General features: G+C 37.9%; 1 protein-coding gene and 1 long non-coding RNA gene across 2 annotated transcripts; one reads left to right on the top strand and one right to left on the bottom strand.

Annotated features, from left to right (window-relative positions):
• LOC112588714 (uncharacterized) lies at window positions 1–480 on the top strand. The gene is made up of 3 exons (XR_003113011.1): window positions 1–39; window positions 228–290; window positions 394–480. It is a non-coding gene; the product is annotated as an uncharacterized LOC112588714 (long non-coding RNA).
• Window positions 481–1,887: 1,407 nt separating this feature from the next.
• Window positions 1,888–4,456, bottom strand: LOC112588710 (uncharacterized). Its single transcript, XM_025299415.1, has 2 exons — window positions 4,175–4,456; window positions 1,888–2,034 (listed from the first exon to the last, which is right to left on the bottom strand). The coding sequence occupies exons 1-2, from the start codon at window positions 4,431–4,433 to the stop codon at window positions 2,006–2,008; spliced, it is 288 nt and encodes a 95-aa protein (XP_025155200.1). The 5' UTR covers window positions 4,434–4,456; the 3' UTR covers window positions 1,888–2,005.
• Between the last annotated feature and the right edge of the window lie 10,071 nt (window positions 4,457–14,527).

The raw sequence follows: 14,527 nt of genomic DNA, 5'->3' as shown, positions 1-14,527 counted from the left end.
GCCTTAGACTCTCAACCAGGATAATGAAACCCTATTCTGGTAAACATTTGAGCGATGAACAGAAAATTTGTAATTACAGATTTTCCAGAACACGCAAAACTGTTGAGAGTGCTTTTGGAATTCTTGCCAATAAATGGAGAATACTTCATTCAGCTATTTGCACACTACCAGAAACTGGAAATATAATGGCTACAGCTTCGGTCTGTCTACATAATTATGTATTACAGGAAGAACAATGCTGTAGATATAACCATTATAGTAGTGAAATAATTCCAGAAAATATAAATGAGGTAAACAATTATGATTAATTATGATTCAGTAATTAGAGAAATATAAGTTGTTTTGCACATGTTTTTGTATTATTTAAATAACATTTCTTAAATCATATTGTAGGATGCGATGTGGTTGTCATTACCAAATGCTGAAGAATGTAGTGGTAATGTAAAAGAAGCTCAAGCTCAAAGAAATACATTATGCAATTATTTTATTTCTCCACCTGGACAAGTAGAGTGGCAGTATGACTTTATCCGTAGAGGTGTTCATGCAGATGGATGAAATAAAAAAAAAATTTGAATTATTACACATTTTGTACGTTAATTAAATACAATTCTTCATATATATAACGTAAAAAGGTATATTAAAATTTTCAACTTTTATAATTGTATATTTATATTCATACATTTATTCACATATTTATTTTCATATATTTTACACTTATATTCATATATTTATATTCAATATAGTAAAATAGTATATTAAGTAAAAAGAATATGTAAAAAAAACAGATAAGTCTTCTTTCTCAAGTAGTTACATAAATTAATCTAATTATAATCTCACTGTCAATAATAATCATAATAATAAAAAAGAAACAGATAAGTCCTTGTCTCAAGTAGTTATATAAATTAATTTCAATATAATCTCATTGTAGTGACAGTAAAACAATAGAAAAACAAAACTTGCGAGATTTTTGTAACTTGAAAGATATTTGCAATAAATTAAAAACAATGTGATATCAAATAACGTCTTACTAATGTTTTAAACATCAATAAGAGATTATTGAAACTTTACTATATACTTATACTACTATATACTATATATTTAGAGACGTAATAATCACTATGATAAATAAATAAATTAAATTTATAACTAGTTATCACAGTAAAAAATCACTATTAAAATTAGTTATCACAGTATAAAATTATTACAGTAAACAAACTGAAATTATACTTTAAATTACGTCAAATGGACAAGAAAATAATTAATACGTTTTAGAAAACATTAAGTAATAAAATATATAAAAGGATAATAAAATATATAAAATGAAATTATGTCTTTGGTAATGGCAAACATACAGCATCCATGATCATTTTCCTTCTTAAAGTTTTCTCATATTCAGATAGACTTTTAAACTGTGCTGTAATAAATTGCATAAATGCCTTATCTGGTGCGAATGATTTTGAACTTTCCATATAATTCATTATTCTGTTGCTCATATTCAAAAACGTTTCTTCAAATTCTTTCGTTTCATGCATTTTTCTTCTTTTTGGCGCTGCAGAATTTATTGAAACTTCTGGAGGAGAACTTCCTTTATCAATAATTTCTTGTTTCTTAATGTCTTCATTTTCTTTATTACTTGAAGAAATGTCAACATTGTCTGAGATGCATGCTTTATTTCTTGAAACACTTTTGTCAATTAAAGTTGAATTCGATTGCCATTTTGGTACATTACTATAAGTTCTGAAACAAATAATGATATTAATTAATTAAATGATATTAAATAATGATATTAATAATGATATTAATTACAAAAAAGATATATTATAAATATTACATTGTTAAGTTTATTGACATTATAATACCTTTTAATAACTTCATCCAAAAATTTTAATTTAGAATATAATGAAAATTTAGATTTGGGATTTAGAGCAGCACTTCCACTTTTACATTCATTTTCTATCTTTTTCTTTTCACGATTGTATTGTTCTCTTAAAGAAGTGCATCTTCTTTAGCAGTGCTCTGGTGTGTACAAATCGCCTACAGTGAAAGTTATTAAATAAATTAATGAAAACATCCTAAGTAGTAAGATAATGTCTAAAAGCATCTTAATGACATATTATTGGCATTGGGGACATTATTAAAACATAATTAATATGTTATTTGATATCACCCTGCTCGGAGATCGGACGGGCTCTCGAACACCACGGGGTGCCCGTCTATCTCCGGCGGATATTAGCGGCCTACTTCGAGAGCAGGGACCTCGCCTTCCCGAAGGAGGGCGGGGTCCAAGGCCGGCGCGCGATGGAACGCGGTGTTCCGCAGGGGTCGGTTCTCGGCCCCCTACTATGGAACATCGCATTCGACCAGGCGTTGTGCCCGGTCCGCTTCCCCCGGGCTGCCACGTCGTCTGTTATGCAGACGACACTTTAGTGGCGGCCGGGGGAAAGAGCTGGGGGGAAGCTCGCCTCTGCGCGGAGGCTGCAGTGGCATCGGTGGTGAGAACCATCGCGGACCTGGGTCTGAAGGTGGCGCCCCATAAGACTGAGGCCGTGTTCTTTCACGACGGCAGTCGAGGGGCGCCGCCTGAGACTCAGGTCCTGGTCGATGGCGTCCGCATCCGCGTCGGGCCGACGATTAAATATCTCGGCCTGACATTGAACAGCCGATGGGAGTTCGGCCCGCATTTCAGGAATCTGGCCCCCAGGGTGCGCGAGGCCGGACTGGCAGTGGCCAGTCTCCTGCGCAACCTTGGGGATCCAGAATGGAGGGCTCGCCGCCTATACGTGACGGCCGTGCTGTCCATCGCCCTGTACGGGGCGCCCCAGCTCAGCGCCTGCCGCGATGGCATACGCCGCATGCGGCAGGCGCTGAGACCAATGTACATAAGGACGATCAGAGGATACAGCACGGTCTCATACATGGCGGCGACCACCCTGGCCGACTTCCCTCCCGTGGAGCTCCTCGCTGAAGAGCGACGAATCCTCTATTGGAGGGTCAAGGAGCTCCGCAAGGAGGGGTAGCTAAGGGCCAGGGACCTTACAAACCCAAGCTGTGGCCCGTACCCACGAGATGTGGGCGGACAAACTGTCCAACCCACGGGGGTACGGGTGCCAGACGGCGGAGGCTGTCCGCCCCTGCCTGCCAGAGTTGGCGGGCAGGAGGGGATGCGGATTGTCCTACCATCTGGTGCAGATACTGACGGGCCATGGGTGTTTTGGCAAGTATTTGTATCAGATCGGGAAGGAGCTCACCACCAGGTGCCACCACTGCCCCGTGCTTATGGACACGGCGCTCCACACCCTGGCCGCTTGTCCGGCCTGGGAAGGGGAGTGCTGTGTCCTGGCCGGGGCGATGGGGTGTCGCGTTGGGGAAATCTCGCTCCCGCGCATGGTCCAATCCATCTGCGGGAGCGAGGAGGGTTGGGAAGCGGCGGCCTCCTTCAGTAGGGATGTTATGTCCAAGAAGGAGGCCGCCGAGAGGGAGCGCCGACCACGCTCAACCCGTCGTCGCGGACGACGACGGGGTGATCGGCGACCCATGAGGGGGGGATAACCTAGGCAGCGGGCCTGAAGTATCACCGGCCGAAGAAGTAGAAGGACCCCCGAATAGCGGGGGTCCATGCCCTCTTCGGCCGCCTCGGGCCTGCTTCCGTTGGCAGGGGGGATCCGGCTCTTCCTCTTAGAGGAAGATGGCCACGGACATGGAGGGATAGGGGGGGAGCGGTGCCCCGTTTGGGGACGAGCCCACTCCCCCAGAAACCCTCCCTCCCTGGCTAACGGGGAGGGGGGGTAAGGGGTGAAAGCGGATGTCCCCTCACCCCATAGGTGATACCAGAAGGCTAACCGGTCGGTCTCAGACCGACCGGGACCGCGCCCTGGATTCCCTTTGCGAAACAGGGCGCGGTAACAGGTGGCGTGGGGCTCTTAGAAAAGAGCCCTGGGGCCGGGGTTTCGGGGAGGGAATGCGGGAGCAGTGCCCCTGACTCCCCCCACACCGGTCCGACAGATAGGCATCCCGTAGGGGTTTTAGTCGGTAAAAGTCCGACATAACCCCCGACCCCCCCAAGGGTCGGGGGTATCCATAACGGATTTCCCCTGCGTCACCAAAAAAAATAATGATATCACCCTGCTATCTAATGATCCTAAATGATTCAATAAACATTTTAATAAATACTTACCGCAATTTGTCTGAATCATTGTTTTAGATATTTCGTTCCATGCATTTTGTTTCATTAATGTATCCTTAAAATTAGAATTTCTCTTGTCGTACAAAAATGGTCGTTCTCTATATAACTCTATAAGAAAGTCATCATTGCTTGTTTGTGTATCAATAATACTTTCAACATCATCAGACAAATTTTCCATGTCTTCAATAGCATCTTCAATATGGATTTCATTTGCTACACTAGTTATACAATATTTCTCGTGATCAGACATTATATGCAACAATCTCTTTTAATCGCACTGTAAACAAAACAAATTTATAAATTAATTGGAAATAAGTTAACAAAATAAATGTTGGTAATTATTTAAAAGCCTGACACCACCTTGGATTTTGCTGAATCTCAGCTATATTATATATTTTCATGTGTAGAAGCCGAATCTGAAAGTAAAAATCATCGCTCGGCTCTACAAAGCGAGAACAAAATTGTTAAAGATAGAGGTATGATATCCCAGATAGCACAAGATCTCCTAAGGACATCCCAGGGACATCCTAAGGACGAAGAAACGTTCCGAGGTCGTCCTCAAGATGTACTTTGGACGTCTCCTGGACATCTATGCTGTTAGGGATGTTAGGAAACCTGTCATTACAAGGTAAAGTCTTCGTTACACTTATTGTACTAGTATAGCACAGTGCAACAACTAAATGAAAATATTTAAATTAAGAATATTTATATAATTAATTTTCTCACATGCCACCTTGCGTAAGGGCCTTTGCTAATCTTTTCAGAATCTATCATTTTAGTATATGGTAGACTCATCGCTTTAATAAGGCGAAGATTTAAAGACATTTTGTTTTATAATTACAGTACACAAAATAGAAGTTATTTTTTGTACAATTCAAAATAACTCATATCTTGTGTATAATAATTATAAAAGAATATATCTTTAAATCTTTGCCTTACTAAATTGATGAGTCTACCATATATTAAAATGATAGATTCTGAACAGATTAGCAAAGGCCCCTACACAAGGTGACATATGAGAAAAGTATTTATATAAATATTCTTAATTTAAGTGTTGCCAGACTTCTAAATAATTATCAAAATTTTTCACACACTTTTATATAAACATAAAAAATGTACAAATAAAATTATTGAGCAACAATAATTTATCATTGGCCAATTTATTACAGCCAGAATCCATATTCTTGACGTTTTTATATATACGTAATTTTCATTATGCAGTTATTTTACCCAGTAAACACAAATACATGTAACGTACACGTTACTTCCCACACAGCACTGCAATATTGCGCGATGATAAATCTCATTGCAATATCATAGGAATATTGCCGCTATATTTCAGCATGATAGACCACTACGTAATATTTCTGAGTATTGCAGTAATACTTCAATGTGATATATCAATCTATAATATCGCAGGAATATTATAACAATGTTGCGGAGTGATATATCAGACAGATTGAATAAATCAGCATTATAAAGTGAAAAAACGTTAAAAAAATCGATATAAGATTGTTACGTCCTAGAGGAGGAGCACAACCTTTTCGTTCGCAGGAAAGGCGAACCTCGTTCGTACACGTGTGTCAGTGAACGGGTCAGGGACCCGACGGGTTCCTTTACTCGGACACCGACGTACGACGAGCGGTCCGTTTTTCGGTCAAGGACGCGAGTCCCTTTACCGGGGATAGAACCATGAGTTGACTGTTGGAAGGGTGGATGTGATTTTGAAATTAATTAGTGATAATAACTATTAACAGATTTATTGAAATAAAGATAACAAAATGATATTGCAGTACGGTTTGAATTAGCAAATTTGATAATAACGGCGCGGTTTGGATTTTTACAGATTTATTAAGATAAATATTAGGTGCGCAACTAAGTTCTCGCTGTTGTCTCTCTCTGTTTTTTTGATGAAAATGCAACTTTATTGTGAAAAAATGGTTACAAATGAATCATTCAAAATATTGCCCATCGCTAGCGACAACTTTTTCCCATTTTTCTGGCAGAGCTCGAATACTGTCACGGTAGAAGTGTTCGTCTTTTGAGGCTATCCACGAATCAAGCCATTTTGAGATGTCTTCATATGAGCGGAACTGCTGATTAGCCAGACCATGTGCCATCGAACGGAACAAGTAATAATCGGATGGCGCAATATCTGGGGAATATGGCGGGTGAGGTAGGACTTCCCATTTGAGCGTTTCTAAGTAGGTTTTAACGGGTTTGGCAACGTGAGGCCGAGCGTTGTCATGCTGTAGAATCACTTTTTCGTGCCTCTGCTCGTATTATGGCCGCTTTTCGCGCAGTGCTCGGCTCAATCGCATCAATTGAGTTCGATACCGTTCCCCAGTGATGGTTTCGTTCGGTTTCAACAGCTCATAATAAATAACACCGCCCTGGTCCCACCAAATACACAGCAAAACCTTCGCAGCGTGAATATTCGGCCGAGCTGACGACGTAGAAGCATGACCGGGAAGTCCCCATGATTTTGTTCTCTTTGGGTTGCTGTAATGAATCCATTTTTCATCACCCGTAACAATGCGATGAAGAAAACCCTTCCTTTCTTGCCGCTAGAGCAGTTGTTCACAAGCGAAAAAACGACGCTCAACGTCTCTTGGCTTCAAATCATAAGGAACCCAAGTTCCTTGTTTTTGAATCATTCGCAACGCATGCAATCGCTTGGAAATGGCTTGGCTAACTCCTAATGCTGAAGCGAGCTCTTTTTGCGTTTGGCATGGATCCTCATCGAGCAATGCCTCCAATTTAACGTCTTCGAAGGTTTTTGGCCTTCCTTCACGCGAACGGTCGTCAACATCGAAATCACCGTCTTTGAAGCGACGGAACCAATCACGGCACGTTGTTTCACTTAGAGCAGCATCTCCGTAAACTTTTTGAAGTTCTCGATGCGCTTCAGCCGCCGTTTTCTTCGAATGAAAGAAGAAAAGCAACACTTCCCGCAAATGACGATTATTTGGCACAAAATAAGACATTTTCACACAACCAAAAGTATATGATGCAAAAACAAAATCACTAATGTGTCAAAGCGGTTTGTTTACCATATGTCTAAGCTTGGTTCATAACGTTTTGGTTATGTCACAATCGACCAGCACTTACTACTGGAGCCATCTCTTGAAAAACAGCGGGAACTTAGTTGCGCACCTAATACATTTAGACGAATAAGTGTATGTATGTGTGTGTGAGTGTATGAAATGGAAGAAGAAAAGGATTGGAAAGAGAAAGAATAGGAATAGGAAGTTAATCAGGTGAAGGAGAACGATAGTGATATGGCGAATTTAAAGGAGTGGACAGTTCAGAAAAAGAGACGGGAGAATATGAGATTGAAGGGGTAGGAGTGAATGCGCATGGGGGAGACGAGGGAGGACTAATAGGTAGACGTCGAAGTAGAAAAGGGGATAGGAGTGTCGGGTCTGGGTGAAAGTCTGTTTCAAGTGAAATATTTATAATGGAACGGAGATATTGCAAATGATGTTCGAATTCATATAGATCTCTAGTCCCGTACACCGTCTCAAAGAAACGAAGGACTTGTTGGATGGATACCACTGAATGACGGTAATGGCCCACTAAAACCGGATTTCAAAACAAGGGTGGAATAAATAAAATAGAAGTAGGAAAGATACAGTAAAGAAAATGAAACTTACTACTGATTCAGGATGAGTTGACACAAGCAGAAGTGAGAATTACGCAGATCTGCGTAAGTGTTCTCGTTTCCAATATTCGTATTCCGATTGAGGCACCAAATAGTCGTTCACTTATATTATATAAAGAGGAAGCCCACACTTTTTCCAAAATCCGAATGCTTGAATATTTGAATACTAAATATTTGAATGAACTGGAATTCTGAAGATTTGAATCTGAGTCCTAATGCTCAAGATCTGAATATCCGAGTTCTGAATATCTGAGTTCTGAATATCTGCGTGAGAGTGCGAGTCTGAGCTTTTTTGTTTCCGTGTTCTTCTGTTCGCGGAGGCGGATTACCGCGGTTTTTATATCAATGATCGGAGGCAGAAGCTATCAGGGTGGGTAGAGAGATGGCCCTTTTAGGGAGGGGTGAAACCCTAAGGAGAACCCAATGAAGTTAAAGATTTTGTTACTAATTTTTATTATTGGTCCTGGTTGATAGTAGTGGGAAAAAGTCTTAGCCATTAGTGAAGTTAAAAGACATCGTGGGAGGAGACGGTTAGTTTTTGGAGATATGAATATGAAAGGGCTAAAGGGTGGAGCGTGGGTGTCTCATAGTTTTAGGTGGATATGATATGATTAGCTGAATGGATTAGGCGCGACAAGCGTGGAGGTGGTGGATTCTTGAGATAGAGAAATATATATAAGTGGCCGGCTGGAAAAATCAAAATGCCGTAAATCAAGGGTTGAGATAAGAGTTTATAACCATCGGTGAAGTAAGCTTTGTTGGTTGACTGATAGGGCACATATGGTTTTGGATTGGGAAGATGTATAAGTTTCAAGTTTTAGAGCAGGGATGCTCTGAGTTACTTTATTTTACTAAAGGTTTGTTAGCGCAGAGTTTCAAATTTTTATAGCTAGGACGACGGACACACTTGGCGAACACTACCCAGATATAAACTTTAAACGAAAACGTGTAGATTTTTGCAACAGGGCACTGTTTCCTGTTATGAAATTTTTCCCAAATCGCCTTTCATTTGGCGCGACGGCTATTCGCCAGATGGGTCTGTTTCTTAATTTATATTTATATATGTATATATTCCTATTATAGTTATATTAGGAGAATATAAATCCGCAAGAGGAAAAGACAATTTTGTTAGGTAAATCTGCAGAACGTAACAAGATGAAATTCGTGATTTCGGCTGCAATGTTGAGTCCGCTATATTGAAAAAAAATTTAGAAAAAAAACTACCCACATATTTTTAAGGTATAAATGTTAATAACGCGATCTTTATAGTTTCCGGTATAAAATAACAATTTTTTTTAAGAAATCAATGATTTTCATAAAAGACAGACTGAAGAAAATACGCCGTTTTGTTTAGATCTAAATGGTCAAATTGTAAGAAGCTTACCCGAAAACTCTTAAAAAAATTATTCTCGAAAAGAATTATTAGCGATTTCTTTAATATCTGTTAACTTAAAGTTTATAGTCACGCTATTGACGGTTGCTGTACTCAGTTTCAGAATCCTTTACTGAATAAGACATAAAATTTTTTCGATTTATGAAAAGTTCTTATTGAGAACTTCTATAAACATTATTCTTTATGCTATCATTATATTTATATTTCTATTATTGAAAATTGTCTTATATATATATACGTTAATATTACATCTGTATTTTTATTATAAAAATGATAATGATAAGATACTGATTTTAATAAAAACTTTTAACAATTATGGTTTATAGCATCTTACAAATCTTATAAAATTTATGATTCTGAAGCTATGATTACCGAAAATATTTGCGTTTGGACTTAACAGATGAGCGATATATCAGACAATATCACTGGAATATTACAATATCACTGGAATATTACTGCAATGTTACAATGTGACTATCGTATGGCAACATAGTGGCAATATTACAACATTATTGCGCGATGATAAATCTCATTGCAATATCACAGGAATATTGCCGCTATATTTCAGCATGACAGACCGTTACGTAATATTTTTGATTATCGCCGCAATACTGCAGTGTGAAATAATTTATATACAGGGTGTCCCATTTTAATGTCACATCACAAATATCTCAGAAACACTGCGTTAAATCAAAAAATGTTTCAGACAAAAGTTGTTTAGCTTGAAGGAGAACAAGAAAGCGATAGCATTTTGTTTATAAATGGCGCCACTTTTGAGATATTCATTGACAATCAATTTTCATAAATGGAAATTCGAATTTTTTGTTATATTTTCTTTTTCTATCAATTAATTTGAACAATTTTTGTCTGAAACATTTTTTTATTTGGTTAATATTTTTTGAGATATTTAAGGAAAACTTGGTAACTTTTTCAACATTTAACTTACGATATCTCGCTAACTATTCGTCAAAAAAAAAATAGTATTAGACTTTTTTACTTTACTTACTATCAAGTATATATTATTATAATAGTGTCCTAACTTTTTTTAACTTATCGACCTTTGGAAATTTCAAAATTATTAAATTAACAAAAGTTAGGGCACTATTAATATATTCTTGATATTAAATAAAGTAAAAAAAGTCTAATACTATTTTTTTTGTCGACGAATAGTTAGCGAGATATCGTAAGATAAATGTTGGAAAAGTTACCAAGTTTTCCTTAAATATCTCAAAAAATATTAAGCAAATAAAAAATGTTTCAGACAAAAGTTGTCCAAATTAATTGGTAGAAAAAGAAGATATAATAAAAAGTTGGGATTTTCATTTATAAAAATTGATGGTCAGTGAATATCTTGAAAGTGGCACCATCTATTAACAAAATGCTATCGCTGTCTTATGTCCCCCTTCAAGTCAAACAACTTTCGTCTGAAACATTTTTTTATTTAACGCAGTGTTTCTAAAGCGTGGTCTACAATGGCCGTAAGCAATAAGAAGAAAGCGTGAACAGTAAGAAATGGACCAACCACAGTTGATTATTTTTGTCATAATCGACTGTGATTGGTTTATTTCTTACCGCTTACGCTTATTTCTTACTGCTTACTGCCATTGTAGACCACGCTTGAGATATTTTTGTGAGATTTATGCCTAGGACATTAAGTATCTTTGCAATATTGCTGTGATATTTATGCAATATTTCAGTAATATTCCTGCAATATTGCAGCAACATTTAAGAAATATTGTAGCAACATTCCTGCACGATTGCAGTAATATTTCGGCAATATTTTGCAATTTTTCTGCAGTATTGTGGCTATATTTCATAGGTATTCCTGCAAGATTGTGGCGATATTTCAACAACATTGCGGCAATAGTTCTGTGATATTGTGACAATATTCCTACAACATAACAATATTCCCGCAATATTTCTGCGAGACTTATGCCTAGGACATTAAATATTTCTGCAATATTGTTATCATATTTATGCAATATTTTAGTAATATTCCTGCAACATTTCTGTAATATTCCTGCAATATTGCGGTGCTATGTGGGTTATTCCTACTATTATTTTCCTACTCAATAATGTAAATGGTATATAACAGTTATATTATTGAGTAAAAAATTACAACAAACTAACCTAACCAACATAATGTTCACCAACATAATATTTAATGAGTTATATGATTATACCTGCGCAAAGAAACTTATGTACATATATTTTAAGAATACGAGCTCAGTATTAATTTTCTAGAAAAGTAATTAAAAAGTTCAATTAACTTAAATATAATAACTTTTAATATATGTAGAATTGATCAGATTATGTACCTACTTTTGGATACATACCACAGTGAGATCTGTTATTACGAACAAGTATACGACAAAGCTTGTGCGTTGACATACGACTACGACTACGACTTGTCGTAACTGTTACGACATGTTTTGTGTTTTGGCCCTATGGCCATTTTACGCGCTGTGGAGATCTCCCTAATGGAGATGAGTGCTAGTAAAGTTGATATTTTTACCGACTCATATAGCTCACTGAGTCTTCTATGGCTGCGTTCCGATATTCACTGCCAGTACTGAAAATTCATAATATATGTGACATAAAGTATATATTTTTAATACTGGCAGTGAATATCGGAACGCAGACTATATAAACTAGATATTGAAGGATCAGGGTCCGAACTCATATATAACATCAAAAATAAAATATATCTAGCTAAAATGAAAGGAATCGATATTCAACTCATATGGATCCCTGGACATAGAATCATTCCGAGGAATGAATTGGCAGATGAGCTTGTCAAATTAGGAATGATAAACAGCGAACCCCCTTTAGAACAATATTGCACTATCCAATCAGAAGACTTAATCAAAGAACAATGAGAAGAATGCAATAAAATAAAATAAAATAAAATAAGAAGAACGCACTTCAAGATCTTGAAAATGAATTTTTATTTAAAGGAAAAGAATGCAGAAAAATGGTACCTAATCTACTCCAAGGCCCGTGGTTCAAAGAGCTACCAAATACGAACAGGGGCCCTATTCTTGAACTACTCGTGTATACGTAAGTGGCAAGTTTCGACTAATCGCAATGGAAAATCCCTAGAACCGTATTCTTGACAGTCGCAAGTGAAACGTATACGCAAATTATCATTCGCAAGTGAAACGTATACGCAAATTATCATTCGCAATGCAACGAATGGGTAATACCATCCGTTTCTCTCGAAACATATGTGATACATTATGCAAAGTACAGAAAGTGGAGTATAAAAGTACACGTAAAAGCACACTGTTATTAAGAAGAAAAATAATTCAACGCTAAGACGGCTAAAAGAGTGAAAAATAATAGCTGACTTTACATATCCGTAAGGCCCAGTTCCACAACTTGCTTTAAACGGAGTTTAAAGCAAATTTTGGAACTGCGCCTAAGAGAAATAATAAATACGAAATTTAAGAGAAAATAGCATATAAATTTCACTGCATTTTAATTATAGAGTAAAATTGTGTAACAATAATGGATTTAGATATAATAGTAAACATACCAGTTATAAATGCGTTAGAACATGCTGAAATAATGGAAGAACCAAGAAGATTTTTCCATATTAGTTCCATATTAGTTCCATATTTTCTACTTTGTTCTGCTGAACGCAGCCAATTAAAGTTCGTCGTATTGTATTTTTGGTCGATATTTGCAGAAAGTACATATGTTTTCCAATGTTGTCAAACGTAATTAAACACAACGGAAAGCGTGTATGTTTCTTAGGTTGTTCGGAAAGTTCGTTTCAAATTTTTGAAATAAATTAAGAGCGCAATATTTTACATAAAGAGGAACTTTATTGAAGCAAATATGTACCGTTTTGCTCAACGACCTTGGCCCATCTTTCAGGAAGCTGTATGATGCCTTTGCTTCAAAATAAAGGTTTCTTATTGGCGAAGAATTTATCAAGATGACTTTTGAGGGTTTTCAAAGACTCGAATTTCTTGTCCCGAAGAAAATTTTTTAAAGAAAGAAATAGATAGTAGTCAGATGGGGCAAGGTCGGGAGAATATGAAGGATGAGGAAGAACGTCTCATTCGAAGTCTAACAGCTTCCTACGGATAGACATTGCGACGTGAGGTCTGGCGTTATCATGATGGAAAACAATTCCACGCCTGTTGGCCAATTCAGGGCGCTTCCGTGCGATGGCAGTCTTCAATTCGTCTAGTTGAAGGCTGTACTTCGCCGCGTTGATGGTTTCGTTTGGTTGAAGAAGCTCATAATATACCACGCCCTTAAAATTCCACCAGATACTCAGAAGAACCTTTTTCGCGTGAAGCCCCGGCTTGGCCACTGTTTGCGTAGACGCGTCGCTAGTTCCCAACGACCTCTTGCGGCTAACATAATTGTATAGGATCCAACTTTCATCGCCTGTTATGATCCTCTTCAAGAATGGTTCTTTTTGATGCCGTTGAAGCAGCATATCGCAGACATTCACATGTTCCAGCAATGCCGTTCATTCATTTCGTGTGGCACCCACACATCCAGTCGACTTGAGAATCCTAGCTTCTTCAGATGGTCATGCACGGTGGAAACAGACTTGTGCAGAGTGTCGGCGAGTTCTCTAACTGTCACTCGAGGATTTTCGTACACGAGATCCATAAGAAGCGTTTCATCAACCTCCTGAGGCCGGCCTGAGCGAGCTTGATCTTCCATGTTGAAATCGCCAGCTTCGAATCTTCGATACCATTTTCGAACTGTCTGGTAACGCAGGCATCTCCATATACTGAGAACATCTCATTCAGGGTCTGCGAAGCCGTAAAGCCACGTTTAAAGCAATATAGCATCACATGACGAAAATGGACTTTTTGGTTCTCCATTTTTCAAACTGATTTCTGACGAAATAGTTACACTTAGGAAGATCTGCGAAGTTTTCTTAGCGGGCTCATAGATCCGGGAATGTTTGTTGACAAACATAAAATCGTTTAGAGCGCCCTCGTTCTTACTGATTACATAGAAATGTGGAGCGCGCGAAATTTGAAACGAACTTTCCGAACAACCTAATAGTTAATACTACACAATTAAGTTCAAGAATACCGTGTCAGAAACGTATGCGCATTTTTACTATTCGCAACGTGTGTATACGTAAAGTTGCGTTTAGATTAAAAAATAGGGCTCCAGAGGTATTATCACATTGATGGCAAGATTAAGGTCATTCCACATTTCCACGGGAACACATCTTACCAATAAGAAAAAGCCTGTTCGTTTTGTCTGCACTGCTGAACTGGTGCGTTAAGTTAAAGTGAGACAAATG

This window comes from Harpegnathos saltator, unplaced genomic scaffold, assembly GCF_003227715.2.
Source record: "Harpegnathos saltator strain DR-91 unplaced genomic scaffold, Hsal_v8.6 scaffold103, whole genome shotgun sequence".
NCBI lineage: Eukaryota > Metazoa > Arthropoda > Insecta > Hymenoptera > Formicidae > Harpegnathos > Harpegnathos saltator.
The sequence above is the reverse complement of the archived record's forward strand: the minus strand, read 5'-3'. Positions and strand labels throughout refer to the sequence as shown.